General features: G+C 33.4%; 1 protein-coding gene across 6 annotated transcripts in view; it reads left to right on the forward strand.

Moving 5' to 3' along the window:
- The window catches only part of MIPOL1 (mirror-image polydactyly 1), a 305,849-nt gene that overhangs the window by 35,918 nt on the left and 250,948 nt on the right, over nt 1–18,983 (forward strand). For 4 of the 6 annotated variants that reach the window (XM_045059815.1, XM_045059814.1, XM_011283198.4 and 1 more), the window contains exons 2-3: nt 12,759–12,896; nt 13,479–13,557. In XM_045059815.1, coding sequence (XP_044915750.1) covers nt 13,539–13,557 — 19 coding nt within the window. In that variant the 5' untranslated portion in view covers nt 12,759–12,896; nt 13,479–13,538. Of the gene's footprint in view, nt 1–4,701; nt 4,790–9,901; nt 9,997–12,758; nt 12,897–13,478; nt 13,558–18,983 lie in introns of those variants that run through there. The other 2 variants (XM_045059813.1, XM_045059812.1) reach the window with 2 other exon arrangements.

Raw genomic sequence — 18,983 nt, forward strand, 5'->3', positions numbered from 1 at the left:
TACAAAACTCTGGAAGTAGCATCTAATTTATATAGTAAAGGAACACAGATCAGTGGTTGCCTGGGATTGGGGAGTGGGGTAGATTTATTGCAAAGGGGCATGAGGCAACTTTATAATGGTATTTTTTTGTTATACTATTGCAGACAGTTGTCAAAACTCACCAAATGTGTACTTAAACAGTGGATGCAACTTTATATAATGCAAATGATATATCCCTCTACTTTCATATTTCTATATAACATGCTTATATTGCTGCTTCTGGATCCCCCTTACCTCAGTCTTATCACAGATTTCATTACTTCCTGAAGCTATCAAAGATAGGCAAAATGTCATCAGTCACATTATAGGACAGAAAGGCACGCGCATGTGCGCGCGCACACACACACACACACACACACACACACGCCCTAAGTATTCCAAGCAGAAAGGGCCTTATATAGGGAATTAGAGTTTATAAAATTATTCCAAATGCTGGAACAGAAGTTAGAGATTATCTGTAGACCATGATTCAGCATCATTATATTACTGTTGCAATCTAGAGGTCAGAAAGCTGCTGCTGCTGCCACCACAATTGGCTGTCATACCAGAGGTCTCACACTAGACATTAGACCAGTCCCTGCCACCAGAAACATCCATGTCTGACTTTACATGCTGAAAGCAAACAGGTGTCCTTCCCATATCTTGTTGGAGTACTACATCTCCTTGGGAAAACCTTTGTTTACATTTGGACTATGAGCTGCAAAGAGACTGGAAAATGTAATTTTTAGCTGCTTACGTCTTCCAAATGGAAAGGAAGAGTAAAAGTTGGGAAAACCGGGGCGCCTGGGTGGCGCAGTCGGTTAAGCGTCCGACTTCAGCCAGGTCACGATCTCGCGGTCCGTGAGTTCGAGCCCCGCGTCGGGCTCTGGGCTGATGGCTCGGAGCCTGGAGCCTGTTTCCGATTCTGTGTCTCCCTGTCTCTCTGCCCCTCCCCCGTTCATGCTCTGTCTCTCTCTGTCCCAAAAATAAATAAACGTTGAAAAAAAAAATTTATAAAAAAAGTTGGGAAAACCAATCCAGGTAACTCCTACAAGGAGGTAGGTCTCTGTTGATATGTCTGCCCCTGGTACACCTTCACTTTCTGTTTTTCAACCTTCTTACATAGTTATATTGCAATTATTTAGAAAAATATATAGTATTTACATTATTATGGTCATGTAGGTGCTAATCATAACTAATACATGTATATTTTATTTTCCCTTCCCCCCTCCCTTGCACAGCTTTTTGCTGTGGTATTTGTTTTGTTGCTTAGTTTTTTGTGTATTTTTATTGACTGAACCCCAAACTGTCTTAGTTTTTGAATCACTTCTCAGATGCCTGGAGTTTTCTTTTCTTTCTTTTTTTTTTTTTTTTTAATAGGCACTTGTACAGTCAAGTTCTTTTTTTAAAAAAAAACGTTTTATTTGTTTTTGAGAGAGGGAAAGAGACAGAGTGCGAGTGGAGAAGGGTCAGAGAGAGAGAGGGAGACACAGAATCTGAAGCAGGCTCCAGGCTCTGAGCTGTCAGCACAGAGGCTGACACAGGGCTCAAACCCACAAACCACGAGATCATGACCTGAGCTGAAGTCAGATGCTTAACTGACTGAGCCACGCAGACGCTCCTGAAGTTTTCTTAATGCCGTCAGGTTTGAATGGTTTCCCTCAATGTCTGGTGTATAGCTGTTATCCCATGATTTCCCTCATCATGATCTTAGGTATTCTTTTTACCTCTCTCCTTAGATAGGACCTCTGTTTTCTAAAACCAGGGTCTACTTCTTTCATGCTTTTACTCCCTTGTTTTGGTAGAGCACATTCTCTGCCAGCTTCCTGAGAAAGAATGTAAAGGTGGGTAAAGTATAAAGAAATACTTTTAGAACATTGCTAATCCTAATTTTTTTCTATGCTCTGAGTGATGTCATATGCTCTTGGCCAGTGAGAAGACTGCAGTTTGTACTATATGCACTCAGCGTTTAAGTGTGGCATTGCATTCTGCCATTTGTTTTGATTTTTAGCAAACAGTTTTGACCAATTGGTAATAGGAGATGTGTAAGTAATAATACTGGGACTATAAAAAAAGGAGGGGTGCCTGGGTGGCTCAGTTGGTTTAAGTGTCCAGCTTCAGCTCAGGTCATGATCTCACGGTTTGTGAGTTCGAGCCCTGCATCAGGCTCTGTGCTGTCCACGCAGAGCCTACTTAGGATTCTCTGTCTTCCCCTCCCCCCCACCCCAATAAACAATAAAAAAATAAAATAAAAATGGAGAAATAGTGTCATGCTGATATTAACAGCAATTATATTGGTGATTACCTGTGCCTTCATGTAAACGTTAAGGAAACAGGAAAAAGATCAGCAGGCTTAGCATTATTAAACATCTCTTCATATTATGAAGGGTATTAAATGCATCACTCTGATTTGTACCTAACAAAACAGTATAGGTGTGCCATAATTTCAGGAATTTGATGAAAATGAAGGATCATTGCCAAAATATGATGCTGGAAATGCATCTCTATAGGAATTAAGAAATGTTGGCTCTGGGCTGATGGCTCGGAGCCTGGAGCCTGTTTCCGATTCTGTGTCTCCCTCTCTCTCTGCCCCTCCCCCGTTCATGCTCTGTCTCTCTCTGTCCCCCCAAAAAAAAACAAAAACAAAAAAAAACAAAAACAAAAAAAAAAAAGTTGAAAAAAAAGAAATGTTGACACTGTGTAAATCTCATTCAAGTTTTCTTTTCCAGGGACACATTCTCTGTACTAATCAGAGTATAATTATTTTGCTTTTCCTTTCTTTTTTCTGTTCGCCCCTTCTCTAACCTTTATTGGACATATGTTAGAACTTTTATCTTCCCTGATTCTTCTTATATTTCCAACTCTGTTACTCTGTGCTGCATTCCAGGAAATTTCTTCTCCCTTGTCTCCAAATCATCAATTTTCACTTCCAGTGTTTTCTAGTTTTCACTTCATCTGTCATTTCAAGTTCAGTGAACATATTTCTCATTTCTGTGATTTCTGCTAGGCCATTTCTTGTATCTATCCATGCTTATTTAGTAACTGCCTGATCTTCTTTAATAGTTACATTGCTTTATCTGGCAATTTAAAAATCATACCTATTTTGATGATTGATTTCAGATTGCTTAGTTTTCTCTAATTCAAGTGTGAACCCCCACCTCTTTTTTGTATGTCTATAGTATCTTTTTTTACAACAGATTATTTCATATATTTTATAGTTTTGAATGGCTGTGAGCTTATTTTCAGAAGATTTTATCTTGTAAAGGAATCTAGCACATGACCTTTTTTTTCCCTTTTAAACTTCTGGCTAGAATACAGGTTATCAGGTTGTTAAAACAGTTTTATGTTAGTTGCTTGGTTTAAGTGCAGATTTGGATTCCTTGTCCCGCCACGGTTAAAGGCTTTTGGTTTTGATCTTGGGTAGTTAACTTTTTCACCTAATTTGGCAGGTGCCTTGTGTCTGGCTAAGATATTGAACAGGTGGTTGGAAATTATATGATTGCTATTTAAGGATGGTGAAAGTCAGTGTAGTTGAACCTCTAACTCAATTTGCTCTCAACATTTTCATGGACTGCTTGGCTTCAAGTCCCACTCTGTTATGGTTTGATTTTGACAGGTGAATGTTTACCTTTCTTTTGAGATTTATCTGTGTTTTAAAATATTTATTTAAAAATATTTTAGTCAGTATTTTAAAGTTTGGAATAGTAGCTATCAGGAGGTATTCCAGCAAATGTTTAATTATTTCAATCAGAATGAATTTGAGTTTGCAGTTCCTCAAAATAAAGAATCAAAAAAGAATTAAACTGGGGGAGCCTGGGTGGCTCAGTCATTTAGAATCTGACTCTTGATTTCCGCTCAGGTCATGATCCCAGGGCTGTGGGATCAAGCCCCGCATGAGGCTCTGTGTTGAGTGTGGAGCCTGGTTGGGGTTCGTGTCTCTCTCTCTCTCTCTCTCTCTCTCTCTTAAATTAAATTAAATTAAATTAAATTAAATTAAATTAAATTAAATTAAATTAAAAAGAATTAAATTGGGTGTAGGACCTGACCTGTGACTGTCATTTCACCTTAGATTACAGATATACTTATTTCTTTCACTGATAGAAGTTATTACTTAGTAAAATAATTTTATTGTAAACAGTGTGATAAGTATAAAATTTACCTAATTTGTTGGTTCAGCCATAGACTTAACATGTATTAAAAGGTGACAAGTGTTGAAATTTTGAGACATGGTGTTATAGTCATGATCACTATTTCTGCTTATGATTCTTCTATGTAAGTCATCCTCATTTAAGATCACTATGCCTTTTCAAAGAAATATGACTGTTCTACAAATGGGAAAAATCCTCAGGAATAGAAATAAATGTTGTGTAAATAAAATTAGAGAATATTTCAAATTTATATAGTTATGACTACAGCATATCATAAACTTGGTTACTTACATTGCAAGTCAGTAGCAGTAACTTACTAGGATGTTGCTTCAGGGTGTAGCAGATGGCCTGTAATTAGCTTGGTGAGGAAAATGTTTGCTAAAGGTGACAGAGTGTACCTACCCTGTTTCCCATATGCACTAGGTCATTGGTAACATATTGTCTTAGCTTCAGGAAGTTGTTAGATTAAGGTCAGGGAGTAATTCCAAAGCATTTTAATATATTATCTATTTTAGCATTTAATATATATTATCAGCTGATATTATTTTCTTTTCAGTTCCTGTATGCTAAGATGAAATTTGTAAGCTTTTCTTCAGATAACATGCAGTATAAATCCATGTGAGGTGTGTGCCTATGTATCTGTGAAAGATGTGCATGCAGTATTTGTTGCATGATATGTGTATATATATATCAGGCATGAGATTGATGGGGTTTTAATAACATTCTTATAGAACATGGAACACTCATTGCTGGTCCTGTGAACGATTATTTAATGGGTTTTGCTAGCAAGTAAATAATGCTGTATGTGTCCTTTAATTTTACACTGTGTGTTTTAAACTATCTGTTATGGAAAATCCTAAATGTACAAGAGTAGCGAAACAATATGAACCTGTATGTACACATAACAGAGCTTCAACAATTGTCCTTCGTGGTTCATGTTAGTTAATCTTGTTTCATCTTATTCTGCCAGCCTTTATGAATTCGGCTCCCCTAGCCCTCCAATCTCTACCCATCCCTATTCCCTCCACAGGATGATACATATTAGTTTGTATTACATACCTCAACCAGGAGGCTTATAATGTTTGATTGCTGTTTTGTAATACCTTAGATATTTATGGCAGTTTTTGTTTTCTCTTCTTCTTCACAGTTTATAAAAGGTTTTCTTACACAGTTAGTAGTGTAAAATGTCAAATTATTTATACAGCCATTTTGAGCACAGCCACATCACAGAGCTGCAATTTTCTTGAAAGAAGTAAAGTCTTATGTTTTAAAATGGAAGATCATCAGTGTCTTTTGAAAAATGTCTTTAAAAAATTAAAAGCACACATTGTTTAATGTATTTAATACTTTAGAACACTATAATTGTATTACTATTAATTTTTTTATAAATATCTTTAACTCAATTGATTTGCCATTTAGGAATGTTTTTAAATGTATTTTCTGAAAATTTTTAGTGAACATGTACTGATCCTAAGAAACTACATAGTATGATGAAGAAAAGAGATAATGGAATATTTACATATAATTTATGGTTGAAATCGTAATTTTAAATGCAAGAAGAATCAAAGTGTTTATGAAAGGAAATTACTATATGTAGGGTGGCTTATATTTTTCTTTTCATACTGTATTTTTATTGTTAACTATGGAATATCTATTTTTAGGACCATATTCTTATTACATACTTTTCGTTAATGAAAATATTTATTAAGAATGACTTAAGAAATTACATGAGCTTTTGTAGTTCTTCAGTTAAAGGAGACTGACAGCTGTGATTTCCTAGATATTGAACAAGAAATTAGAGCCTAACATTTATTTTGCTGTTTAAAGATTTTGTTCTAGTAATTATATTTTGCAACCTAGAAGTTGTCTTTAACATTTCAGTTTAAAAAGTGAAATGCATAGTTTGCAGGCAGCACTGCCCATTGAGAATGATTAGGTACTGTAATGTTAGCAAATGGCATAAACATTGTATTATACAATGTATGCATTGCTATTAAGTGTTCAAAACAGGAGGGAAAGTATAACTTGTTTTTGGAATATGTTGATTCTCAGCTTCTAGTTGTTAATGTCTCAGTAACTATAAACTACAGAGAATTATTAAATAGCTTTTTGATAAAAATCTGTTAGCATTATGATTCCTGATAATTAATTAAGACCTTGTGTGGTTATTTGTACTTTATTTTAGCAAGACAGTTTCTTATAGCTGTTATTTCATTTGATTTCAAGTGGCTGCTCATACCAGTTGTCATTATAGATTGATTTAACTTGCTCTAATACTTTTTTACCTTTGATATGCCAAGAACTTCAATTGGTTGTGTGGAAATGCAAGCCTTTGTGTAAAGGAGTAGGTAATTGCATCAGAACTTGGCACCCACATGAATCTTATGAAAACAGGCTGTTTGTTCCCTAGAGAAACTATTCTATAAGCTGACTTTGTTTTTATATTCTGTTCTGTGCTAGATTAAGTGATTTAGTTTAGTTTGGCCTAGGGCAAAACGTTTCAGGATATTTTAGAAAATCCTGTATCTCATTAGCTCTCTGAAAATAATACTAGTTTTAAAGTTTTGGTTTTTAAAAATTTATCAGAAGGCTATGCAATGCGATTTCCATTTTCAAAGTGTCATTTGTAACTGGCACTAAAAACAGTCACAGTGTTCCAAGTGGTATATTGTTTTGCCCTTCAAGTTTTGAAAACATGAAAGCCGTTTATTTTAAACACCAAATATTTATTTCTTCTTAATTTGATGTCCTTCCTTGACCTTCAGTGATGAGTAATTTACCTTTTTGATTAGTAATTTCTTGATTACTAAATATATAACATGAGAACTATGTGTGACAAACATACGGTAGTCATAATATAGAAAAACTTATTTTTATTATAAACCCTTTAATAAATTTTTTTATTACAAACTTCAAAATCCTGAACACTGTGACTTCTATAAATAAATAGTCCCTAACTGAACAAAGAAATGTGATTGTTTTAAGAAATATTTGCATAATTCTTAGGAAACTTATTTATTTTAAACTTTTTCAAAAAATTCCTACCATGTATTTAAATTTTCACTGTACTTAAACTAAGCAAGCAAGCAAACAACCATAATAAAGTATAATTATAAAAGAGTAATTAGGCAACAATAATTTTTTTTTCAAAGTTTCAAGGGAATCATAAAGATTATGTCCCTTTTATTCACTTTATATCTCTCAGGTGTAATATGGTTTCCTTCAAAATTTCCTGTTAAGTTCCAAGATTATTATTAAATATTTATTAAGTTAAAAATTGTACATGCACATGGTTAAAACATTAAGTTATGCAGATATAAAATGAAATAAAAATACTTCTTTCTCAGCACGCCTGAGTGGCTCAGTCAGTTAAGCATCCGACTTCGGCTCAGGTCATGATCTCACGGTTTGTGGGTTTGAGCCCCGCATCGGGCTCTGTACTGACAGCTTGGAACCTGGAACCTGCTTTGGATCTGGGTCTCTCTCTCTGCTCCTTCCCCGCTCATGCTCTGTCTCTCTCTGTCTCAAAAATAAAATAAAAACATTAAAAAAAATACTTCTTTCTCTCATTCCTCCGTATCCCCACCTCAACTCTTAGGTCCTTTTTTCACAGTAACCACTGGTAATAGTTTCCTGAGTATTCTTTGCTTTGCCTATTCAAGCATGTATGCATATGTAAGTATAGTTTTACATTTCTTTCTGTTTTTACTTTTATGTTTTGTACTTGCATTGTTTTGGCCAAAGACATATTCTGAGTAGGAAATTTATTTATCTTATTCACCACTGCCTATCTATCTCCTAGAACAGTGTCTAACATATAATATATAAGTGCTTAACAAATGCTTGTTGAAAGAATCTTCCACACACAGTACATGTATGCATTTATAGTATAAACCATACAGATTTGCTTTATGGTTTACACTTTATATTCTCAGTTTTCTGTTGATGAACATTTATGTTAAGTCTTTATTTCTGCTAGTCATTGATCCATCTATCCATCCATCCTCCTTTCTATTAAATATATACTGAGTAGTTACTATATGCCAAATACCTTCTAAGAATATAGATGAAGGAGAAGATCCACAGCCCTGCTTGCATGTAATTTACATAGACTTGTAAGTTGGCTGAGATCTATCAAAAACAATGAAATAAAACCTAAACAAATTAAGAAATTTCACGAAGGCAGAAGCATAGGTACTATCCTACTTCAGGTAGGATGGCCAGAAGAAGGAATGAATGAAGGAAGGAAGGAAGGAAGGAAGGAAGGAAGGAAGGAAGGAAGGAAGGAAGGAAGGAAGGAAAAGAAAGAAAGAAAGAAAGAAAGAAAGAAAGAAAGAAAGAAAGAAAGAAAGAAAGAAAGAAAGAAAGAAAGAAAGAAAGAAAAAAAAAGAAAGAAAGAAAAGAAAGTCTGAATGATGAAGAAAATTGTTTCGAGCTTTAGAAAAAAAGACTTCTAGGCAGAAGGACAAGCAAATATAAAAGCTCTGAGTCAAATATAACCTTGGTGAGTTCAAGGAACAGAAAGAAATCAAGTATGACTAGAGCGTATTTTCTCTTGCAAATACTGCTTCAGTGAGTGTCTTTGTACATAAAAATATATTTTACATATTTTTCTAAATACTTCTGGTAGTAGAACTGAGGGATGAAATAGTATGTGCATTGTAAGTTTTGATAGCTATGGATTGGGGCCTCTTTTATCCCTTATCCTTTCTCCTGAAACCTCTTCTTGCTTTTCCTGGCTCTGAAGACCTTGGATTATCTAGAGCTTTGTAGGGAGTGGGCTGTGACATGAGGCACAGTGAGTGAAAGGAATTCTTTTTGGAAAAGAATGTGCCAGGAACTGTGAATGTTTGAGAGACTTTGGTCTAATAAGAAGAAAATCCATCAGTGGAACATATGCATATATGGTATATATTGAATTATGTGATAAAACATTTGACTCTCCGAAATAGAGTGCTCTCCATTAGCCTTTTAATGAAATCTTTTCAATGCAGAAATTAGCAACATTTCTCCGCTAAGAAATATAAAATTTGGAGTTTTTTGGTTATGGTTGGATATGAATGAGGCAGTATTACAAATGATTCCTGGTTTGACACTATTGAATTCAATTTACAAAAATTGTGATTAAAGATGTATTATGAAAAAAGTGCCATTAACTAAAGTCCATCAAGAACCATTGCTATAATATGGCTTTTGCAGAGGAAGATAAGAAGGGTATCTCCAATTTAACAAATCACCCTGAGAATGGATCTTTTTTTTTTTTTTTTTTTTTTATGTTTTATTTTTGTTTGAGACAGAGACAGAGCATGATCTGGGGAGGGGCAGAGAGAGAGGGAGACACAGAATCCAAAGCATGCTTCAGGCTCTGAACTGTCAGCACAGAGCCTGATGCAGAGCTCCAACCCACAAACTGTGAGGTCATGACTTGAGCTGAAGTTGGATGCTTAACCACTGAGCCACCCAGACGCCCTCAGGGCATCTCCTATTTAAAATAAATTTTTAAAAATCCTGGTACAATGTATTGGTACATTGGTGAAACCCGTTTTTAAATAAAATGCCTCTTTACCTAAAAGGCATTGTTTTAATTTTAAAGGAGAGATGTCAGAGTCACTTATAAATTTTTAGGCAGATTAGAAATTTTAGACTGGTCAAAGAGCAAATTTTGGTTCATGAGGTGTTTTACTGCTGAGTAAACAAGGAGAGTCAAGTCACATTTCAGATGATAGAGATGTTTATTTAAATTTTTTCATTCTTTGTTTTTTTGATAGGGTAAAGGTAGGAAATTTTGGCAGAAGAATGCAGATTCCCATCTACCTAGAGAGAAAAGGGGGTATGCAGTTTCCTTAATTATTATTTATTTTTTATTTTTTTTACATAATAAGACCACTTCCTTTGAGAGTAAAAACAACTTGAAGGAATAAGGTTGGGAATCTGTGATAGAGAAGATCTTAATTTAACAGATGCTAATGTGGTGTGTTCTGTCTGTTATATTAAAGACTTTTTTTTTTTTTGTCTTTTTTAACCTGGGTAATTTTTCCAGCACAACTCATAAACACATTAGTTGGGAATTGTTTTTATTTTGCTACTTGAACCTGGTAAACATTATTAACGATAAAGCAATTAACTTATATTTTGTCTGTGATATGATAAGTTAGACATGATAAGATGTCTATATAAATCATCCAACTAGTTTTAACATGAATATATAATTTTTGATTGAAACAAGTTCTTGATGTCAAATCTTAAAGTGAGTGTAAGGAAAGGAGTTGGTATTTTATTAGTCTTCTCCTTTGTCCTAAAATTAATAGAAATATAAAATATGTTGCATGTTTACAGAAATCTTTTCCTTTTACAATATGTAGATATATAAGTTGTAATTATTTGAATCATTAGAATGTCTAATTTTTGCTTGACAATATGCAAATGTGCCATTAAATCTGTTTTTTAAGATTTTTCCAGTTTAATGTCTGAATCCAAATTCATAAAGAGTTGGAAAAATGAGATGTCTGAGCTATAGGATTCACAGGGATTTCATATGAAGCCTATTTAATCAGGATAACACTGTTATTAATATTCATAATGTCAGCTGGAACACAAATGACAGACTATGGGGCCTAAAAATTTTACTTGGTGAATTTATTAAAAGTAGCTTAAAAAATTAATGGAATTTAAGTAAAGTTGGTGAATATGAAAATCTTGTGTTAGCAGAAAAAAAAATCTCTATTAGAACTTTCTTTAAGACCATTTTGCATTGATGTCTTTTGACAGATTTCATTGGTACTTAAAGAAGAGAGATGCATGAATGGTCATTTAAGAGGATTTAAACACATTGGCACATTAATTTTTACATGAATAATAAGTACTTTCCAAAAGCAATTAACTTACAGTGTACAAGATATGAATTGAAAAATAAGACTGTGACATCAAGGGCAAAGCAAATGTGCTGTACATTTTAAACTTAGTGGCAAGACTTTTTAATATTTTGGTTTATTCTATTTTTATAGTTAGGATATGACTTAGAATATGGTTATTTTAATGCGTTTGAAAGCATATCAGAAGAGCAATAATGTTTCCTCCCTCCACAAAAGTATTGGTAGTGTTAAACATTATCCACTGCGAGTATTGCTTGCACTTGTTGGAGAATTAAGCATTTGTTGTGCTATTGGTAATATTTGAGAATATTTGAGAATCTCAGTTTAATTTTATAGTTAGTCAAAGGGATGATTCTCATGGGGCTTAGTGATTCAAATACATATGTGTTAACACAGATTTATTGATTATAGTATAACTTAAATGTATAACAAATAAGCTTCTTATAGATAGTGTGAGAAGTTTAGTTAAGAACCATCTGAGCAGTATACAAGTCAATTTGTTCTGAATTTTAGCCTAAGGAAGTAAAAAGTTGGGAATGGTATTAAGTAAAATCAGAATGCATTTTACTTTGTGTATCACTTGTTACTTTTTATGTTTTCAAATGTGTTTATAATGATATTACACCATTTTATTTTTATTATCGAAGTTCATTAAAAACAGCTGTAGACCATCACGTACAGTTATAATAATACAGTATTTTGTTTTATATTTTTTCAGAGATTATTTTTCATGCAAATTCTAGTACATAAAAAAGTACATAAAAAAGCATGATTTAGTTACTATCTGTAACAGTTCACTTAGGGTTTAATGATGAGAGAATATAAGCAGGTGCCTGGCAGTCCAGACAGGTACTAGAAGTTTCACTTGTAGTCTGTCAGTGTTATATGTGAATGATTTTGTTTCATTAGATGTATAGAAATTGCCTAGTATGTTTTGGGACTCAGAGCTTGATTAGAAAAAGCATTAATAACCAGAGTGTGTAGAAATTATCACATAAGATATAAGTTAATTTTTTTGTATAAGGAATAAAATCAAATTGATATATTGGATATTACTATTTTTTCTAGTAGGTTTTTAGAAGTTAGGTTTTGGGTAGGTGGGTTTTTTTTTTTGTTTTTGGCTGTGAGATATTCACTTACATGCCCAGGAGAGGGCAGCATTTTACTATATCAGGCTCATAAAAGAATTAGCCCTGCTTAGACTGTCAATGTTTCTTGTAATTACTCCCAGTATATTTGTTGCTTGCTTATGAATTAACTTGCATTTATGGAACTAAATCATTTCAATCATTTAATTACACCTGAGGAGCTGAACTATAATTGCTTGCTTCCAACTAGGATCTGATATGGCTTGAGCAGTATTAATTTGGTGTTTACTTTTCTGAGTGCTAAAAGCATTAAAATGATTGTGCAATGGGATTACATTTTACTAATTGCTGGCATTCATTAGCTGGGTAAATGATGAGGAAGAGTGACTGTATATTGCAGAGGGATAAAATTATGGTTTTAAATAGTATATTACTAAGCACATTAAGGCCTGTAAGACATGTTTTAAAATACTCCAGAGGTTATTAAAGACTGTATTTTCTACATGTCTTGCTATATGAATCTCTTATTAAAAGACTGCAATTATTATTAACCTTTTTGGGCAATATGTAGGGAAATGGCTTCATTGACTGGGACATATTTCTTTGATATTAATAACTTCCTATATTTTCAGCTAATCCAAAAGTAAATGAGGAACTTAGAAAAAGATTGCCAACTCCAGATCAACATATTTAGAGAAAATTGGAAAAGGAGAAGCTTACGACAGCTTTATTTGAGGACTTTTTAAAGAACGCAGAATTCTAGCTGTGAGGTAAATCTAATTTTATTCTCCTTAAAAGCATGCCAAAAAACAAAAAAAAAAACATGTGTAGCTTTTGTCATGTTTACTGTAAAAACAAATGCAAGACACAAATATCAATTGTTCAAGTTAATGATAGTCTATGTTTTAAAAAAAATTGAATAGTATTCTTAAATTACTTTTACAAGTATAAAATATTTTATATGAAAATACACATTGTAAATTTAAACCAATACATTTGAAATTTTTGGTGTAAAGTTTATGACAAATAGAGTAAAAATTTTATTTTTCTTAAATTGATGTAATTAGAAAAGTCTTAAGTTAAATAAAGTAAATGATTTTCTAACCAAAGGAGCAAGAATGTCTAGAGCTTAACCTGAACTGTATTTACTAAAATGTAAGTGTGAAAGAAAGGACCTTTTTCTTAGAAAAAAAGATTTAATTTCACCTGTTGAAATATACACTTAACAGTCCCATTATAAATGTTTTAGAAAACCATTTATCCTGTAAATTCTCTGTTAAACAAAGGTAAGGTTTAGGTGTGTTCCGATATATTGTTTTAAGTTTATTTATCTAGAGTTTGCTTTATTTTAGCTTCAAATCTTGGAGCAAAAACCAGAGACATTGCCAGAGCAAACAAGAATAGAAGTACAAATGGAGGACTGGTCAAAAGGTAAGGACTTTTAAGGTATTAATACCAAACCCCAGGTGTTGTGCTAGTTCAAGGCACTGAATGAAGTGTGTTTGTTCTAACCAGTATATTAGACGGAGGCAGACAAGCACACATGCACGCGCACACATACAAAGAAGGAGGCACTCACAATGAGACCCACATACTGCAAAAGAGACACAAAGAAAGACACACAGAAAAAGAGAAACACATGGAGGAAGAGATACTGAGAGAGAAAGAAGAAAACAGCAGGGAGAGAGGAAGAAACATGCACAAAGTGATCAAGAGAGGAGATTGAGAGAATGACTGGGAGAGATGCATACTGAGAGCCACACTCAGAGAAAGAAACACAAACAAAGAGAGACACAGACACAGGGAGGGAGATACTGAACTCAGAGAGGGAGGCACAGACACGCATGTTGGAAGCACATACACAGAGAAAGACACGCATGTGTAGGATACACACGAAAAGAGACCTACACACATAGATGCACAGAGGAAGATACCAGAGACCAGCAGTGAGAAAGAGACAGAGACATACAGTGAGAGAGACAGGGTAAAAAGAGACACACTGAAGGAGATAGAGGCATAGACATACACAGACACACACAAAAAGAGACACACAGTGAAAGAGAGATAGAAAATATATACATAAAGAGAGAGACATATATGTAGAGAGAGACACATGCACATAGAGAAACAGACCAAGGCACATACAGGTAAAGGAGACAGTTCCACACCAAAAGATGCCCTCAGAAAGAGACACCTGCAGAGAGATGGGGTCAGAGAGTGCCAGAGATAAAGCAACAGAGACATGTATAGATGTGCAGATGGATACAGAGAAAGACATTCCCAGGCAGAGACAGAGAGAGACATGAAAACAGAATCTGAGACAGGGAGAGAAAGATCCACAGGCAAAGGAAGAGAACAGTCAGAGACAGAAACACAGTTAAAAAGGCACACAGACTGAGAGCCTGAAAAACACAGAGAGACGATAGATAGGCAGGCAGACATGTAGGTAGGTAGGTGGACAGGCAGGCAGGGGACATCTGTCTACAGAGCAAAATACAGACAGCCATAAAGAGAGAAGTTTAGAAAATATTAGGTTTTTAATTGAAGTATCTTACAGTAAAATGTTGCAAATCTGAAATCCCTGAGAAACGAATCATTCTGAATATAGTGTTGCATGTTGTTGAAGGCTTAGGTCTGTATGTACATCATTTTTTATTTCCTCTAAATTGTGTAGTTAAAAAAAATGAGATTATTCCCAAAATATTGCACACTTCTCTCCCTTTTTTGGTGCCCTCTACCTCAACCGGGTTCTTCTTTTACCATATATTGACCATACTATCACCTTTTTCAAAAGGATAAAGGCCATTTTGGGGAAAGTTTATAGTTTTAGTGAATGGGTTTTGTGACACTTCATTTTGGTCCATTCTCTTTATATTCAAGTTTGTGATAAGATTGTACTGGTGTGAAGCTGGGAACTAATTTGTTGTAGCTGTTTTTATTCATTTATGATAAACAAGAAACATTCTTCTTTTCAAGAGCTCAAAGCAGTTTTACTCAATTTATGTGCAATAATAAGAAAAGAGGAAGTAAATAATGATGCCCCTGTTACTTATGTTCCCTATTCAGAGGTCACATTGCTGTGGAAGTCATGTTGTTCAAATTATAGACGAAAGGATCTCTAAGGAGCCAAAGGAATTATTTTTAATATATCTAAAGATCTAGAGGCTGTGGAGGAAATACTTCTCATAAGTGTAGAATAACCAGGAAAGAAGTTCAGGAAGGGAGCTGCTGAAGCTCTAGGACACTTAAAGAAAGGAAGGTTTTAGGACTAAAGACATAGATGCATAAAGAGTTTGCAGAGGGCACAGACTACAATAGACGTGACTGAAACATCATTAAGAAAATTTGCATTTTTACAGGCTTTTTTTTTTTTTTTACATCAGAAATAGGAAAGACATTCCTTTATATAAAGGACCTGTTAATGAAACATTATTTAGAAATAAAGTTAAATAGGTAAATGTAATATCTTTTGATTTTTGTGATAAGTGATATGTTTAAACAGTAAAATCTCACATGGTCATTGCCTTGATATCAGGGTTCACAGGATTTATCATAAAGCACTAATTGCTTCAAAGCTCTGTCTTACAGTAGTATTCATAGTCTGGGTGGGTAATTAGTTATTTTATACATTATTTTACTTATTTTTTTTAAGAAATTGAACTACATAAAAACTTGTATTACACACACATGCCTTTGTGTCACCTTACAAATTTTATTATAAGGAGTGCTGAAGTGGCTAAGCCTTTTCCTAGATTTATCATAGAAACATTGCTGAAATATTTGAAGTTAGAGTTGATGAGGTATATAAATTTAACAGATGTAACAACTTACTTTTTTTGGTTTTGTTGTTATTGACAGTTTAGAAAATGTAAAGCTATAGGGGGTAGGTAGGATGAGTGAAGGTATCTACAAAATGTTACCAGGTTTGAGTAGTTACAAACACAACTCTAAATGAATGAAATTTTAAGTGTGAGTGAATGAAAGTGTTGCTAGGTGAGCATTTATAACATCTTCTGGCTTCTTAAGAAGTAAATGATGTCTTGCCCTTTTGTGAAATTTTGTTTTTTAGGGCTTTTCTTTTTTCTGCTTTTTCAGAAAAAAAAAATTAAGTGTTATAATCAAAGGATGTATGTACGGTCAGGCCCCCCCTCCCCCCCCCAGAATGAGTTGCTATGTGATTGGTTGCTTAGCCCTTTTTAGCATTTACTAACTATTTACTTATCTATGTAAGAAAAAAGACACAAGGGTTAGAAGTCTCTGGTGAGTAATTTTTTGGAATAGTTTGATACATTTCTGGATATTTCTTATTAAATTTGGTGCCTTTTATTAAGTTAGCTGAAACATGGTTTAGTTGTTTATTTATAGTGCACAGTAGTCCACTGAAAATAGTTTACATATTTATGAACAAACATATCTGCCATAAACATATATACCTACAATAATGTAAGTAAAAATGACGTCTGAATGCCATTTAAATTCAGAATATTGTGAAACTTATTCAAATTTAGAACCTTTAGGGGTCAGTGTTCCCTAAGAAAGGTTAAAAAAGGTTACTGTGCTTACCCAAATTAAATATTAAGTCTATATTTTAAATATTTCTTACCAGTTGAAGGTTAGAAATGGTAAGAATCATGCAGTTTGAAGAAGCTTCAGACAAAAACCATTCAATTTTATGAGTTTCTTCAATATGATTTTTAGGTTTACTATTTTAGGGAATTATATTTAATATGTATTTTATACAGAGTAGTTATTTTCACTTACATATTATCTCAATTTAAATAAGACTCATGTGTTTTTAAACTATTTTAAGCTTACAGAGTGAACCTGATTCTAAATCATTGTATGCATTTAAAACTTGAGATGAAAAACCACTGCTAGAACTGCTTTGGGTCCCTTGATATTGCAGTTTATGGGAAATTAGTAAATATTTTTAAAAACCTTATCTTGTGAATTTAAGTGAAAGCAACTGTCCTCTTTGTTTTAGAAGTAGACTAGCAATTATCTTTTATAACCATGATTCTGCTGGTTTTTCTGCTAAGCAAAAATAAATAACTAAAACCTAGGAAAAGGTAACTTGTCTATGATTTGTTAGTTTCTTATAGAGTCAGAATACTGTGTATATCTAGTTGGTATTTGGGACCTGTGTGCCACCATCAGTCTCTTTTATTATTGCTTCATCTATCTTTGTCATTTCACAAAGCATGTATTCTTTTCACCTTTTGTCCATCTGTTGTTCTGTAATTAAATTACATCTAAAACTATTACGTGATTTGCAAGCATTTTATAAGGGGAGACATCGATAGAAACACTATAGAAAAAGGTCTAGCATGCTTTTAAATGTCTGATCATTATGACTAAAATATGACTGTAGAATCTCGTATCATTTTCATAAACTTTCTTTTGAAAGCAGCACAGAAGGAAATGTTAAGTTGCATATAATGGACATCCATTTCTACCAGCAACATAGCTGGTAGTAAAAAAAAAAAAAAAGAAAAAAAAAAGATTCCCTAGGCATTATTAGACACTTCTTGAAATTCAGTGTTTTGAAATCTAGTTAATTAATCATTCCCTGTTAAATTACAGGACTTGAACTTTAATTAATAATTGACTTCTATTAAGTAATGTTATATTTTCCCTAAAATGCGTTGTAATTTGGTTTTATTTCATAGTGGAAGGTAAATTTTACTGGAGAACCATTGCATTTAATCATTTCAATAAAATGTTAAAGTACAAAGAACACACTTTGGGGGGTTAGATAGACCTGGGTTTCACATTTTTAATCTTCCACTTACTACCTACCTGGACTTGGGGACAAATTTCATAATTTTAAGCCTGAGTTTTCTTGTATATGGAATAGCGAGATAATTCCCTTAGGACTGTTTTGGAGATTAGAGATTGTGTATGTAAAAGCCCTACTACAACACCTGAAAAAGAAATGAGTTTATGTAATATGTATTTCCCATACCAGGGCAATTATTTTCACTAGTGTGGTTTTTACAGATACTTTAAAAAAAAAATAGTCAACATATTTTACAGGGCCTAAATAAATGGTGGTGTTGTCATTGTTATTCTACCCAGCTGTGAAAGGCAGGTCTATAAAAAAGTGTTAAAACTATTAAGAAACATACATAATAGTATTTGAAATGGTTATTAGTTTTATAAAAATACTGTCTTCAAATATACTGTTCACAATACCATTAGAAACTTGATTTTTTCCAAGTAGTACAGCTTGTATTCAGTATGCTTATATTTGTTAGGATACAATATAAAGTCAATAATATTCATTTAAGATAAAATATAATTTTATCTGTATTGAAATCCCAATTGCAATAAAATTCAGACTAGTGGTACCACACAATGAATTTTTCTTTTCCTTTTGGCAAGTGTGAATTTAGAAATCCATTTTTTATTTTTTCATATGCCATAAATAGGGGTCCTAGGTCTGATTAAGTTTACTGTTCATCTCTATAGGACATAACTTAGTAGAGTGCTGGTTGCTTCTCACACAGGACCCTCTAGAATATTTGAGAGAGTGGTTTTAGGACTACTGGCAGCTGGTCAACAAGGATTGATTCATTTACAGAGGAAATACTAAAAACTCTTAAAAGAATGATTGAGGTTATATTCTTTCATAAAAACATAAATTTCTTTTATATTAAATAACTATTAAACTAAATGGAACTCTGTGTCTTTATTTTTTAAGTTTGATATGAATGATTCTGTTAACTATTATTGGCCTCAGTTGAAAAATGGAACGCAAAAAATATGTTTATAAGGGCAACTTAAGTTTTCTAACTGGTTATAAAGTTTATGAACTGTACTTTGAGATTCATTGTTTCTAATATGGATAATTCGCA

The sequence above is a fragment of the Felis catus genome, chromosome B3, assembly GCF_018350175.1.
Source record: "Felis catus isolate Fca126 chromosome B3, F.catus_Fca126_mat1.0, whole genome shotgun sequence".
Taxonomy (NCBI): domain Eukaryota; kingdom Metazoa; phylum Chordata; class Mammalia; order Carnivora; family Felidae; genus Felis; species Felis catus.